Source organism: Euwallacea fornicatus, chromosome 32, assembly GCF_040115645.1.
Source record: "Euwallacea fornicatus isolate EFF26 chromosome 32, ASM4011564v1, whole genome shotgun sequence".
NCBI lineage: Eukaryota > Metazoa > Arthropoda > Insecta > Coleoptera > Curculionidae > Euwallacea > Euwallacea fornicatus.
Genome location: NC_089572.1, coordinates 2,177,508 through 2,192,502, shown reverse-complemented (window position 1 = coordinate 2,192,502; position 14,995 = coordinate 2,177,508). Strand labels below are relative to the sequence as shown.

The window sequence follows — 14,995 nt, the reverse complement described above, 5'->3', positions numbered from 1 at the left end:
ATAAAAGAATGGTCCTACAGGAAACGTAAAATATGACTTCACCATAATATCAAGACTATTGATAAAATTCCCTCTTCGCTTTCATCATTCTCATTGGGTCATCACTTTTTTGCTTTAATTTTGATTCTTGTATATAGAAATTAATGTGACAAAAATAATTGTTGATAATATTTGGAATGTTTTCATATACAGACGTGAAAAGTATTAGGTCTCCTGGGGCGTTTGTCTGCAGAACAGTTGAAAATGCAGAGGACAGGAATGTATTTTCTATAAGAAAGTCGATAAAAGAAACATCTACTATCGCAGTGTATTCTCAGCAGTTAAGAAAACTGTCTTCATATGTAAGTTTCAGTTCTGTCTCTACACGATTATCTGCTAAGCCATAAAGAAATTATACGCTTGAAATTCTAGATATTTAACTTCATATACAAAGGACCAATTATGACAGAGGTATAATATAAAATATAACTATTCCTTGATTTATTGAGGCTTGAAATTTAAGCGAAAAATAGGCGACTGGTCAATGTTGAATGCCAGCAGTCATTTCACCAATATTCTACATTGAGGGAAAATTCGATTTTCAGCCGCACATTCGGTCTCTTTTAAATTATTATTCCTTTCAGCAAAACTGTCCAAATTGGCGGAAAATTTAGAATATTTCAGGAGTTTATAATGGGTACATTGAGCGATCATTCGGTCTCAACAGTTGGCCATGTGAAGAAGCAGCAACTTCGGCAGCAGTTTCTTCCTGTTAAGAATTTCTTTTGTTTGAATTGGAATTGGAATTTCTGCTATTATTCTTCTTCTATATAGAATATATAAAATAAGGGCAGTGATTCTTAAATCGTAGGAATGTTGATAAATGAAAGAAAAAAATTTCAACCACCAACATGTCAAGAAATTGTAAACTAACGTTTTGCAATACGTCTTTTTGATTAATATAATGTAGTGCTTATTACCCTGAAACATTTGTTAAATTTATATTAAAAATGATCCTTAACACGTTGTGCCTTTTATAGTTTCATTAAAAAAAAATACACACACACGCACACCCACACACAAAGAAATCCTCCATTTCTTTAGATCCATACATGAACCTTTTGAAGCTTTCTGTGTTTCTGGGAATCCCAACCTAAGAGAGAAACACTGATCCCGCACAAGAAAAAACACTGAAATTGCTTTCTTAAAAGCTCAATCGTTTCCCGTTACGAAGGAACAACAATAATTCCGACTTATATTGTGTAATATGCCGTAAACAATAATAATCGTTTCAAGCAAAGGAAGCGTTTCCTATGTTGGGCAATTTCACCGATCTCACTATGTTTAGTTCAGCCCAAATAAGCTTCAGTGAAATGCAACACTTGGATTGATCATGATGATCGTGATTATTCTAAAAATACTTAGGAAGAAGTAGGTATTTAAAGGGGTTCATTCAAACTTCTTTCATTTGAACGCGTTAAGGAAATGGTGGTCTTCGTGGTCATCTTGGTGTTAATAATGCCGGACTCTAGATAAGCGTTTGAGTTGTAGTTCAAGTTAGGCCTGCTTATAAAATATCATCTACACGTCTTTCCTTCTTAGGTCTCTTGGTGAAACCTTTGGTGGGTTTCTCACAATTTTGATAAATCCTTCACAGTCTTTTGATACAACGTACGCCAGTAACTTTTACATATCTTGATCTTTGAACATTGGAATACCAATGGACGCTGAGAGGGCCGCGGCTATTTTGGAAATCGGGAGCATTTAACGGACTTGATAAATACCGGGGTGTAGTTAAAGGGCCAAGACTTTTTCAAAATCAAGCAAAAATGTCTTATTTTTCGGGGCTCGTATTTTTGGCTTCCTGCTCTATGTTTGACTGTGGCAAATGAGATATCAAAATTGACATATTTCTCTGCAAAATACAAAAAGCGGTCCGAAAGGGTCAAATTCGTAACAAAATAAAAGAGGGAAGTTCCTCGCTTCGAAGAGGCGAGTTTTTATAAATTCCTTACTGTTTTTGAAGCAATTTGCGCCCATCTGGTTTGCATATCGTTATCTGAATGTTAAAATTTAAAGACCCCGCCAGCAAGTGCCATCGGCGCATTGAAGGGAATAATCCCCGTCTTAGAACAAAGCAAGACATATACCCATCTACTTGGGGCGTGGGCGTTGGTGTGGTGGAACGACCCCTTTCAGACGTACGAAAAATGAATTGGCCGCAACGACATCAGTTGCATGGGGAAAAGTGTTACTTCTCGCACGGAAATGTGTCACTTTTAACACGGAACTGTCACTTTTCAGACGGAAACGTATCAGGTCGGATGTACTGCATAGTCGCATTTCGCACGACCAGGCTTATTAAAAACTACTTTGCTGAAAATTCCCCGGGACTTTTTGATTTTTAAGCCCTAGGGGAGCCATCCCTTCGGTTGGGGGTTTACTGAAGAAGCGCCCGCAGGGCAACGTCGGTTTACTCCTACGTCTTTTGCGAGCTATGCCTATGGATTAAACTAAATTTAAAATTCTCGATGTATTAAATTTAGGCCGTAGATACGGACGACACGGTTGTGTAAACTTTAATTAAGTCGGCACGCGCGCTGTCGCCGCCGTCAAAAGCACTTTTCAATGTGCGGAAAATGGACGCTTCCTTCCACCAGTTGATCCGTGCACGGCGTGGCGTCGAGACGCCTGTTCCGCGGAGACGCACCATGATCGGCAGACGCCTCTGCAGAGAGCGAAGTTTCGAACAGAGTACTCAATTTTGGCGCCAAAATTCGTAGTTTTTCAAGGGCGAAACTCAAGATGAATGAACAAGGTGAGTAGGTTTATTCGGGTTCGGTGTTAAGGCTGGGAAAAATTTGTTTTTTCCCGGGGAAACGCTGTCCGCAGCCAGATTGTCCCGTGGTTATCTATCAGTTTGCGTTCCCACCAACTCGCTCCACCGGCCCTTAAGGACCCCTCACACACCTACGAACCATCCTGGTATTTATTTTCGCTCTCGCGTTCACACTCGGAGAATGCTGTAAACATCTTATTAACTCGGGTAAATTATTTATCTCCGCTGTTTTATGCGAATTTAAAAATAATTTTTTACTTTATAATATATAATGGTCGCACTGGCCAAAAGCACTTTAGACTATCAAAAACTTTGTTACCAAGCAAGTTTACTAAACACTACAGAGCGTCTGGTCAAGCCGAGGTATTTCCAGACTAAAATTGCAAGTGGTAGCTAAAATTAGTGAGGAGGAGGTTGATTAAGCGTCAATTCCTTATCTGCCCCTAGAGCTTACGCTTAATGACTTATATCGCTCTTTAGCCGTAAGTCAATATCCTTCGAATCTGCAACTAAACTGTTTATTGTCGAAATACAAAATCGTCAATCTGGACCCGGGATAAATTCAAACATGTGGCTCTGAGTTTATTTATTGTGCTCCAGGATTGCCCCATTAAAATTTCAGCTTTGAGGCGTCTTTCCATAAACAAATGGTTATTATTTTTTTCCAAAATACGTATTTATAGTTTGATAAATATTGCCCCTATCCCAATGTGGGAAGTTAAATGGGAGAAGAGGTGTTTACCTACGTGAGGTACCCGTCAAACGCAAATAAGCTTTTTTAATAAAGCTCGACACTGCAATAAAATGTCTCATATATGTATTGCCCGGATTTATAAGCTCATAAAGAGCATTGTAAGTTGCTTTATATAGGAACGTCGAATCAAAATGTTCATATCAATTCATTGTTTATGTACATGGTAAATAACAAGGCTTATGAGGGCTCATTTTTAAAATATCCATTTATTTCGAATCGATACTCACGAAAGTGGCGACCTTACGCCTCAAGAAGGCTACCCAAATGGCAGCCGCACGTCACATTTGGTCTTGGTCATTTTGTCCAACAACAGTGATGAACCCTCAAACACACTCTACGCCAAACGTTAAAATTCGATTTAATGAGCATTAATGAGATTTTTTAAAAATCATTCGGCACCCTCCAACCAGCGCGCATAGGACCTCCATATCGAGTGACTGAACAGTAATCCCGACATGCGCATGTCTAAATAAAGACGACGGTGGGGTAATCACGTGCAAAATTTGCACCCCGCAAAAGTTGCGCATCGGCATTAGTGAATTTCGAAGTTTGCGACAAAACGAAATTTGAATACATCTGCGAGAAGTATTTTTAAGAATTGTTAGAGCTTGAACCGGTGCAGCTTGAACCGTAAAGGTTTCGTCTCTAGATCGAGGCAAACGAGGGGCGACTCCGGGTACATCTTCCACTTTGTTAGGATCTTGCAGGGGCGGTGGTAAGTTTTCGAATATTACCGGTCACAAGTAAAAAAATTCAAATGGAATTGAAAATCGTTAGCTGGTACTGGGGAGGATTGGATCTCGAAGTAAAGACAACTAAGGTGTGGATTGGGATAATTCTGCGTCCTCATGAGTGCTCGAAATCATACAGTGAGCGTCACGGGCGTTGCAGGAGGGACGAAGAAAACGCATTTGTCAAAAAAAAAATTCTGATTCCTCATTTGGTTACGTAGTGTCCATTGTAATTTGTAATGTCCGTAAAGTTTTGCGGTAGAGTTCTTACCATCCATCAATTGCGCCAATGTTTGCTTTGAAAATCGGATATTTTACACTCTCTTCGCGACGCCTCTGAATCTTGATAATTTGGTGAAAGGGCCCTCGAATAATCAGTGAAAGCTCCCAGTTGCGTTTCCGATGTTTTTCACCCGGAACAATTTTTTTCTGCATTTAGTTAACTCTGGACTCCCTTCGGTTACGCCTCTGCATTTTTGTCACAAATCAGAGATTCCTTCGAGGGGCTCTCGCTCACAGACAAGAAAAGAAATTTCTGACTTTTATGTTAATTCAATTTACATATAGCGTTATTCCGAAACGAATAGTCATGGAAATCGCGCTATTAAGCAAAGAGATATGTCCCTTGTCCGTGTAAGGGACCTTTAAATGTTGTGACAAATGTTCGTCAATTCCTTTTGATTTCTAAATGGTTTTTTAATGACTCTTCAATGGTGAACGCGTGTTGCCATTTCTTATCAGCGAACTTGCGGCATTTCTCCCGACGACAAGTTTTAGAGATTTCCCCCGTTTCCCTGTCTGTTCTTGGCCTCAAAATAACCGGAAATTTTCCGAAATAACTGCAAACTCACTTTTTTAAATTTACCTATCTATAGCCCCCTAAATATAGCACTTAGAAAATTATCTTCTAAACATTAAAAGTATATAACGGCCGAGTGATGGTTTCGATGAGGTTTACGCTTATCCGGCACTTTTCCGGAATTAATTGCCAATTATGCAGTAAAAGTTCTTACGTATTTTTTCCCATAATTAATAACAAATTTAATTAAACTTAATCATAAGAATTAATGGTCTAAATTCGAAGGAAAGCGCTTGAAGTATTAATTTTTTTACGGGAAGTGAAGTTTCGATGCCAGCTATCGCTCTTCCACATCTTCAAGGCTTTAAGGGTTAAAGCTCTGTTATCCAACGCGTAAATAGCAGATAAACGGTGCATTTTGCTTGGGACTAATTCCGAATTTAGGCAGGATTATTTCTGAGCCCGTATTACACCCAGTGGAGCGAACGCTCGATAAAGCGAGCCAAATTTAGATGACCCCAATCACACGCATGTCACTTAGACCTTGCAATGGTAACTGTCAATTTTTGCTGTTATCGATAAGGAGTGTATCGACACTTCAAGGGGAGCGTATCGACACCTCAAGGGGAGTGTATCGATACTTCAAGGGGAGTATATCGACACTTCAAGGAGAGCGTATCGACACCTCAAGGGGAGTGTATCGACACCTCAAGGGGAGTGTATCGACACCTCAAGGGGAGTGTATCGAAATCCTGTGGTCGAGTAGTGATTTTTTTTTTTGAATTTTTGGGAACGTTTCGAATGAGAGTGGAAATCGGCAGTTGAAACTGCTAAATGGACTTCAAGTGTTAATTGTTTCTTGCGGGTGTCAGTAAGAGACCCGCCGAGATTTTGGGGCAAAATCCACCGATTTTAAATCAGTGGCGGAGCAGGATTATTACCACCGGAGTCGGTTCATTTTAATGATAGCTAAGAGGTGTAATATCAGTGGGGTTATATTCCGGGTAATGATTTTCTGGGCGTTTTGCGCTAAACACAGTTGAACTCGTGAATAAATAAATGGGAAAACTTTCCCTTTATTAACGCTTTTACCTGGATGATACACATTTCGGAACTAATCGAGTTAATCTGCTCGCTTAGCTATTTCCAACACTATCAAAGGATTGAGTCCCTCCGAGGACTCATCTAAATTTTAACGGATGATTAAAAAATAGCTATTAAACAACAAAAATTTCCCTTTATGATTAATGCTACAGAGTGTTCCACTTAGTTTCGCGAACGGTTATCTCCGAGAGCAAATTTGAAATTTTAAAAAATTTCAAACGAACATTGCTTGTTATGCAACAGGACGTCCAATGCACCTCAGCATGTTTTACTCAAGGTCATTTAGAGGACATTTGAAGGTCAACCTGGTTTTTTACTGAAATGCCCGCGATTTTTGGCTAATTCGTTAAGTGATTAAAAAAGTTAGTATTTTTTGCTAGAAATTTTTTTCCTAAAACCTCTCGTGTTTCGGATATTAACAAGAACCGCAGCGGCACATTCGAAACAACGCAAGAGTTAAATCGCGGAAAAAACTCTGTTAATTGAAAATTAAAATTTATATATTAATTAGCTGTTTGTGTGTCAATTAAATTTGTTAATTTAAAAGTGAAAAATGGAGAATTTTTGCAAAGAATACAAGATCGAAGTGGCGTTGGCCTGGAGGGAAAGCGGTCAAAACGGCGCTGGCGCTCATCGAGCGTATGTGCGAAGATTTCCTCGCATCTTGTCACCAAACTTTTTATCGAATAATCAAGAAACTTCTTGAAAGTGGCAATATGGAGACGAGTAATAAAGTCGCGTAACAACTGCCAGCAACAGCGCCAATCGTAACAGGTCTAGTCAACTAGCCGCCCGGACCGCCCGACTTGACCTCATTAGACTTTTTTCCTTCCGGGCCATCATAAAGAAAAAGCGTACGTTCAATTATCAGCGACTCCGGATGATAAGAAAAACCGCACCTGAGCAGTTTGTGAAGCAATCACTGAAGGAGCGCTTGGAAATGTTTTGAGGTCGTTTATCATCAGAACTTGACGTCATTTCGATGCGGAAGATCGACGTTTTGAGCATTTATTTAGCTCGTATGTATTTAAAGATTATTTTCGCCATGATTTTGAGCCAGTTTATTGAATCTATTGGTGGAAAATGAAAATTCGAAAAATACTTGATCTTTTGTGGTTAAAAAAAATACAATTTGACCTTGAGACTTCCTTCGAATGACCTTGAATTTAAATTTGCTTGCACGCTCTGTAAGAGGCAATGTTTGCTTGAATTTTTTTTAAATTTTAAACTTGGCCTCGGAGACAATCGCTTGCGTCATTTCGAACGAAACACCCCGTATAGCGTAAAATCCCTGTGCGGTTTCACTGCTTGCGTGCTGTAACAATGCATATTATGGTCCGCTGAGCTCTCAGCAGAAAATTGAAATTAACATTTTACCGCAATACGAATACATCATTATTTTGTGTTGTGTTTATTTAAATTTCATATTAATGTTATGTTAATGAAGCGAACCGGAGAGCGACCGGGATTAGCCCCATGCTCTTCGGAGGATGGCTTGTAAGCTAACCGATCGACATTGACGAGTTAGTATTAGCTATTGTAAGGGATTTATTTATAGACATTGTAATTGGATGGGGATAGTGAAATTTCTTATATCCCCCCCGATCACGGGGGCGAACATGGGGGAATTTGCGGTGGAGCGAACGAAAACAGAAACAAGAAATTAAGGTAATTAAACGCGTATATATATTTTTTTTATATATGTTAACATGTTCACTACTCCCTAATAATGATAATTGCAAAAAAGGACGAGGGGTCTCGTAAACTTGGCAACACCACCGGCGCGCGATCAAAGATAAATTTATACGGCGCTGTTGCCACATTGCGCTATATCGCCGGTCCTCGGGGACCACATTCCTTTACCTACGAATTAACGGGAAATGTTATGCTCATTAAAGCTGATGGCCATATTGGAAGTTACCTTTTCATTTTCATTGATTTACGAGCATTTCGTCCGAATTCTCTATTGACCTTAATTGACATTATAAATGGAGGTTTATTAATCCTGATTAGTTTCAGGCGCGAATGAGCGGTCTTAAGTGCGATCGTACCACCTGGCTATTTGTAAATTTGACCCACCGAAATTACCTCCACATCAATATATTCTACGATCTTCACGGGAAACGTTTCCCGGATCTTCGTTTATCGACCCCGTCGGGTGGTTTTTAAGCGAATCGATCACGGTTCGATCACTGACGATCGTGTCCGATTCCGCCAATTTTTGTTTCGCGCAGATCGAGCTTACGCAGGTCGTCAAGACTTCAACGATACCTTAAGGAAGTACCCTCGAAGTTCTTCATCGATCCGTATGGACCTTTTGCGATTTTCCGATCGTTTCAATCGGAATTTATCTCTGAGGAAACGAGTAATGTTCGGAATTTTTCATCAATTTTGAGGATACACATCGTTCTATTAACCCGGAGCGACCTTACGAGGGAATTTCTCGACATGTCGATTGAGCTTTCACCGCGCATGGACTTGGAGCCGTCCCCAAAGCATTTGTTCACGAAAGGACTTGGCGCGCTCCCACGCCTGCGCTCTGATTAACCTTGGACCAAAAAGACGGATTTTAAGAGATTTCTCGTCCAAACTGAAATTACATATCTCGAATATGGAGATTTGGGAGGAAACTTCGTAGCGAACCCTAAAATCGCCCTCCTGACCCGAAGCGACCTTAAGCGGCGACTTTTCAAGGCGTGAAGCCTTGACTTGACCCGTGACGAGATCGGCAAATTTTCAGAACCTCCGAAGCACCCACTTTGAAGTCACGTAGATCAGCGGCATTCGGACAAAAAATCTGATTCTTAAACGTTGTTTTCCTCGTGGGAAACGTTAGAAAAATCTGAAGGTGACCTCTCAACCAAGTCCGGTCGGCCTTAAGGGCTACCACCCACTGAAGCGTTTTTCGGCCGACAGTTTAATCGGCTGCTTAATTAGCATATGGAAATACGTGTGTGCGCACATCTATCAATTGTAAATCAATCAAATTGTTTTGTCGGCAAGGTCAGCATGTTGACTGTCCGAGAGAATCTTTCGATGTATTTCAATCGAGCTCAATATTCGAGGGGAATCGGGAACTTTGCGAATTTCCAGCTCACCCAGTTCGCAGGCGAACTTCTCAGAAGATCCCCTCCGGACTCAAGTTGGTTCTACGCGATAACTTTTCGGCAAATTTCCATCGTGACCGACTTCGAATGGAGATGAGCGATGTCGAGTTTTGACCCACGCAAGATGACCTCATCGAGATTTTCGAGAATTTCAATACGAAACTCTAAATGTTCTTTTTTCCGCCAGGCCGACCTCGTCGATATTTTTAATCCTCATTGATCTGAGACGAAAATGGATACGTTTTATGGATTTTCCATTGACGCCCATATTTAACCAAATAGGTCGAAGCACTCGAACGGAACTTTGAGAATTTGTCGGGAAGACACCATCTTCGAGCGACGCCCGAAAGGGGATCACTGGCTGATGCTCGAGACCTGTGACCTGAGTCTCGGTTGGCCCAGACCGACCTCAGCCTGCCCCATTTCGGTTGGTCAAATTGAAACAATGGTAAATTTCAGTTTAGACTTGTCGTGTGAAAATGCTTTTTGGATTTCGTCACTATTTTCCATGTTCGCGGCGTTCGCGCCGCAAAAAGATTAAACAATTTTGCATTAATTAGTTTCCTGGGCGGAGTTAATGCAGTCGCAATTTCCACAACTCAATCTATAATCTAATGGAAAAATGCACGACCATCCATCATTTTCAAACCTACACGGATCGATCCAGGAACCTAATGCCAATGACTCCATTCAATTCGATACGTTTTCCATGCCAGTTGCAAGACACATTGACACGTCCAACATGAATCATATTTTAATTTGCTACATGTATATTAATAAGCAACCAAATTCGCATTAGTAGTGGACCAACACATGTCAGTTTAGCTTCCAAGGCGAAAACGCGGATATAAATAAATCTTGGCAACGATTTTTTTCGTAGGGCTGAGAAAAAACAGCTAACGGTTTCGGCCACAGGTCGAGCGCCTGTTTTCGTCGATTCGGCGGCCCAGCCCTAGTGCCTTTTGCGAAATTCGGCCAAAATCTTGGAAAGTGTAACCGATCGCAGAACGATTTGTCGTTTTGTCTTTTATGTTACATTTCTTAAAAACCTTTCAGCAGGAATTATTATTAGGTCAGTGGTGATTCGTTTGCATCCGCGTTTACATGTGCTGAATTATTATGTGCAAAACGATTATTATTAATTATTGTTCGGTCCCGAGGCACAATGCATGGTTAAAAATAGTCATAAAGCAATTTATTAATTTGCTTCTAAGTTGGTACAGTGGCGCGCGCTGACGTGGGCGCGCTTCGCACGTTCATCCAATCTGCATTGTTTACGACGTGCCGGAGAATAGACGTATGGACTCCTTAGCATTAAAAATGTCTTTCAACATTTTATCGCCCCTGCTCATTTTCCAGACGAATGACCTCTTAAAGCATTTTCCAATGAAGAACGGGACTAGTTACCGATTGAGACGAGGACGTCGATATTGAGCCTCATCTTTAAAGATAAACGTATTTTGCTTTAGACACGCAATTGACAGATAAATGTCATTGCTTGTCATTTGTCACACTTTAAATGCATCAAGGCCTAGTTAGCGCAGCTCATCTATACTCCTCTATGCCGTCGGCTCTCGGTGATTCCCCTGCGTGCTAGTTTACGACTTTACCAAAATTATGGCTTATCCAGGGCAGTTCAGCTATCGATCCGGCAAAGCTTTGTTATTGTGCCCCATTCCTAACAGAAGTTGTGATTTTATATAGTCAGTAACGCAAATATATATATATTTTCTTTACGTTAAGGTTCCATTACGGATTTGCATCGCTAGTACTATTATTCCGTTTGTCGGTTCGTTGGTTGACGAAGTTCGGGATACATGGAGGGCAGTTTTTGACTGTCGTCAAGACTTCGTCGCAGTACCTCGCCTCTAGAAGGAGAAATCATTTTTTAATTTTCGCAAATGAGAAATCGGTACTTCGGTGCCGAGATTTCTTCACGAATTTGCGCTCCTGGTGAAATTTCGATTTTCGAGAACTTACAACAGCCCTGAAACTCGATTTTGCCGCGGCGCATTCGCCATTTGGTCACGAGCGCGGCGCTCCGTGAAAACCAATTGCAGTTTGCTTTCATGATTTTTTAGCTTTCTACATAATCAAAACCAGACCGCGCACAATAAAAACTATCACATTATTATTAGATACCTTATTCCGTCGACAACCACCTGCCTCGATATGATTAAAAACAGTCACTGTAACAATTACTTTTTATGCCTCTCCGATTATATTTGACCTTTGTCGATACGCCATTAATAACCAATTAGTCACCAGTGGTGATCAAAGGTTGATCGCGCGCGTGTGTGTACTATGGCTGATCATCGGAATCTTACGTCTTTGAATTTGGAGGAGGAAACCAGATCCAGCACCTCCTCCAGCCGATGCTCCATCTGTCTCTCCTCCGCGATTTCCTCCTCCGCCTCCAGTGAGGAGGAAGACATGGTTCTGACGAGGTTCAAGGAAAAGATGCGCACCTTCACGAGGAAGGCTTCAAGGAGATCCAGAGGCTGTGGTAATTATTTCTCGGAGGTTATTCGAGCGTGTTATCAGGGTGTTCTGTTAAGGGGCTTTCGCATGCAGCATGGTTCATCTTGTCAAATGGACGGTAATGAGTTAATATGATTGACATTTGCACTTCGAAAAATCGACCTGGAGGAATATTAAATTATTTCTTCCCGGCTCGTCGTGAGCAGTTTTATTGGTTCTCCATCGACGAGATACGAGATTTGTTAATCAGATTTATGGGGCTGTAATTGGGGTCTTTGACGTTTGTGTGTATGTATGTCTTGCAGAGAAAAGCTCAAACAGCTAAGGCTAAGGAATAAGGGAGTGGAAGCACGGGAGCATCCCCTTGTTTCTCGTATTTATTCCTGATGCGTAAGCTCCGCTTTTGAGATCCGCCGCTTGGGGAGGTAAAGAAAACTTCAGGTGTGGGCCGAAAGATGAGGTTTAACGGTTGTTGACGTGTCGCATGTGTATAAGCCTAGAAAAGCCTCGGAAATAGACATCAGCCATCGTGTCAAGACCATAAATCACAAAATTTTCCATGAAGCAGAAAAATGCACTCATGCGATTATATCTCTGAGATGGTAAAGTTAAACGAAGTGGTAAATATTTGCCGAGATGGCCCAGGAAGGAGGTTGCAGGACTGTTGTCTTAAGTATTGTCAATAACTACAGGAACTACAGCGTTGATTCAACAAGCAAACAAGGCCATGCGGACCTGCCCTTTCGAAGGGGTAAAGATTTCCGTCTTCAAAAATTTGAAGTAATATCCTGGAAATTTCGAGACACTGGATACCTTCCGAATGCAGGTCCGGATATATGGGATCGCAGCATTAAGCGACCTGGATAACTGCAGAAACTGCAACCTGGATTTCTCAGAGCAGGGAGGTGTGCGTACCTCAAAAATTGGAAATAATCCACCGGAGATTTTGGAATTCAATTCAATGTAAGTGGTTGTATAGAGTGTCCCAAAAACATACCAATAAATCGTAAAGGATGGTGGGAGGCATCAATACAAACTTGTCTCTTGAATAAACGTGTGCCCGCAAACGGACCATTTAAGCAGAAAAAGGCAGTATGGTTTTTGCCATTAAAATCACTTTTTGTTCATGTTAGGCCTTGTTTGGTTGGTAAATAAACGATGGTTTATAGTAATTGCTCAAAATGTTGGCCATTTGCCTCAATACAGAGATTGTACCGGAGCTTTATTGATTCGCCCACCCTATGGGATATTCCGAGAATGGCCTCTAGATGTGGGCAACTGGCGACTGTTCCTGCAAAGAGATCTTCCTTGGGCGTTTCGCAGGCCAGACATTTGCAAAGGAAAAAATCCAGCGTGTTGAGATCAGGAGAGCCCGCGGGCTTGGCTGCAGGACCCGCTCCTCCAATCCATCGATGCACATCGACGAGTTCTTCAAATGGGAAATGAACGTTTTTTTTTTTGTTTTGTTTTGCAGACGTATTTTTATTAAAGAAAAAAGTTCGCGTCGATGCCCTCCATCACCCGTTAAAGCACGTCGGTATATTTTTGGGACGCCCTGTATAGAAGTTCGTAGGTCTCTGGGGTCTTGATACAACTACGGAAATGATACGGTTCGGGAGACAATGTCGTACTTCTTTTTAAGGGGGTAGGTAGACCCAAAATCTAGGAAAAAGGTCACAAGGAACGTCTGAAGTACTTCGCATTGCCTGCGGATCGGTGGGGAATTCTACTGAGCGCTAAAGTCTTAAAAGCCCCTTAATAACTACGAAAAAATGTAGCATCGCCTCACACAAACAGGCACGTAGCGAATCCCTCTTTCGTAGGTTCAATTTCTACGAAAACTGCGGTTATTCAAGGAATTTTAGGCTGTGAACGTGCTTCTCCAACGAAAGATAGTCTACGTCGTACCGCAGTCCTGAGGATCCTTTTACTCTTAATAATCTCTGCACAATTTGCGACATCGCCTCTTCATTAAGCCGGAGTGTAGCGGGCCCCACTTGCAAAGGGATCGGAGGTCTGATGAACTTTCGACTTTTCGAATTTAAATTAGAGGAATTTCGGAACTTAGTGCTACTTCTGAGCGGCAGTGGATTACGTAGGATTAAACATTTTCAAAAACCTCGACGATTCGTCTGACGGAACAGAGGCGTGCAACCCTCAATTTTCGAGGGCCGAATCGGCATGAGACTGAAATTCGACGGAACGCTCTTGAAAATTTGGATAACGAGGAGCTGTTTATTTAGGTTTATAGCCTCAAGTATCCTCAACAACTACAACAATTGATAGGTTGATTCGTCCGGAAACAGGGGCCTGCAGAGCCCTATTTATAAAGGGGTAATTAGACGCCAAACGTTTGAACGCTTAGAAGGATTAGTTAGTCAATTTTAGACAATCCAACATCTCCCTCTCTCTCTCTCCTTAATGAGAACTCAATTAAAGGGAGTTTACGCACGCTTGCAGCCTCAAGAGTCTCCCAATAGCCGAAAAAACTGTAACAGGGCCTGACCACAAAGCAGGGACGTACTAAGGCCCCTTTTAAAGGCGGATGGTGGACTCTTAAGTGATGAAATGTTCCCGGTAATATTTGAGCCAGTTTTGTGGACATTGATATACAAGGCGATCTTTTAGCTCAGCAACAGTGTTATTTTAAGAAAAAAATGCATATGGACACACGAGGGATTTCGATTACTTAAGGATTTGGAGAACTTCAGAGTTTCCCGTGCGTTACCTATTGATTACTGAAAATTTATTATTATATGTATATTTGTCCATTTATCACGTTGAAAGTCAACGAGCAAACGCTGTGTGAAATACCAAAGGACACGCTGGTCCGAGGGCGGCGAGCATGGGTCTCGTTCTCAACCGTTTCTGGCCCTTTCAGAAATTTTTCGTTCCGGTCCTGCGCTTGGACTTTCTTTACACAAGTCTCTCTGAACTGTGCTTTAAGTCTCTAAGCGATTTCCGCGGGTTTTACATCTTCGCATGTAGGAAATTTTTGAACAATTCGTTGCGCGACCCGAGGGTGCACCTCGTGCTCACTCACGGTGACTCCGACTAAAAAGGCGACCTTTAGAGACTAAGCAGAGTGGACCTGGTCTTGTCACAACCCATCACTGCTAGACGCACCAGCATCCCTCCGATGCTTTGCTGGCCCCAACGGGAGAAATTCCGGTTCATCTTCGATTCGCCTTCGCAGCATCT

The 14,995-nt window shown here is 41.6% G+C and overlaps 1 protein-coding gene and 1 long non-coding RNA gene across 4 annotated transcripts in view; one reads left to right on the top strand and one right to left on the bottom strand.

Annotated features, from left to right (window-relative positions):
* Positions 1–2,652: 2,652 nt before the first annotated feature.
* The window catches only part of Adcy2 (adenylate cyclase type 2 Ac76E), a 34,928-nt gene continuing 22,585 nt past the window's right edge, over positions 2,653–14,995 (top strand). For 2 of the 3 annotated variants that reach the window (XM_066299191.1, XM_066299190.1), the window contains exon 1: positions 11,177–11,819. In XM_066299191.1, the coding sequence (XP_066155288.1) occupies positions 11,618–11,819 (202 nt within the window). In that variant the 5' untranslated portion in view covers positions 11,177–11,617. Of the gene's footprint in view, positions 2,798–11,176; positions 11,820–14,995 lie in introns of those variants that run through there. The other variant, XM_066299192.1, reaches the window with a different exon arrangement.
* Positions 10,156–11,495, bottom strand: LOC136348403 (uncharacterized). Its single transcript, XR_010733657.1, has 3 exons — positions 11,456–11,495; positions 11,051–11,181; positions 10,156–10,991 (listed from the first exon to the last, which is right to left on the bottom strand). It is a non-coding gene; the product is annotated as an uncharacterized lncRNA (long non-coding RNA).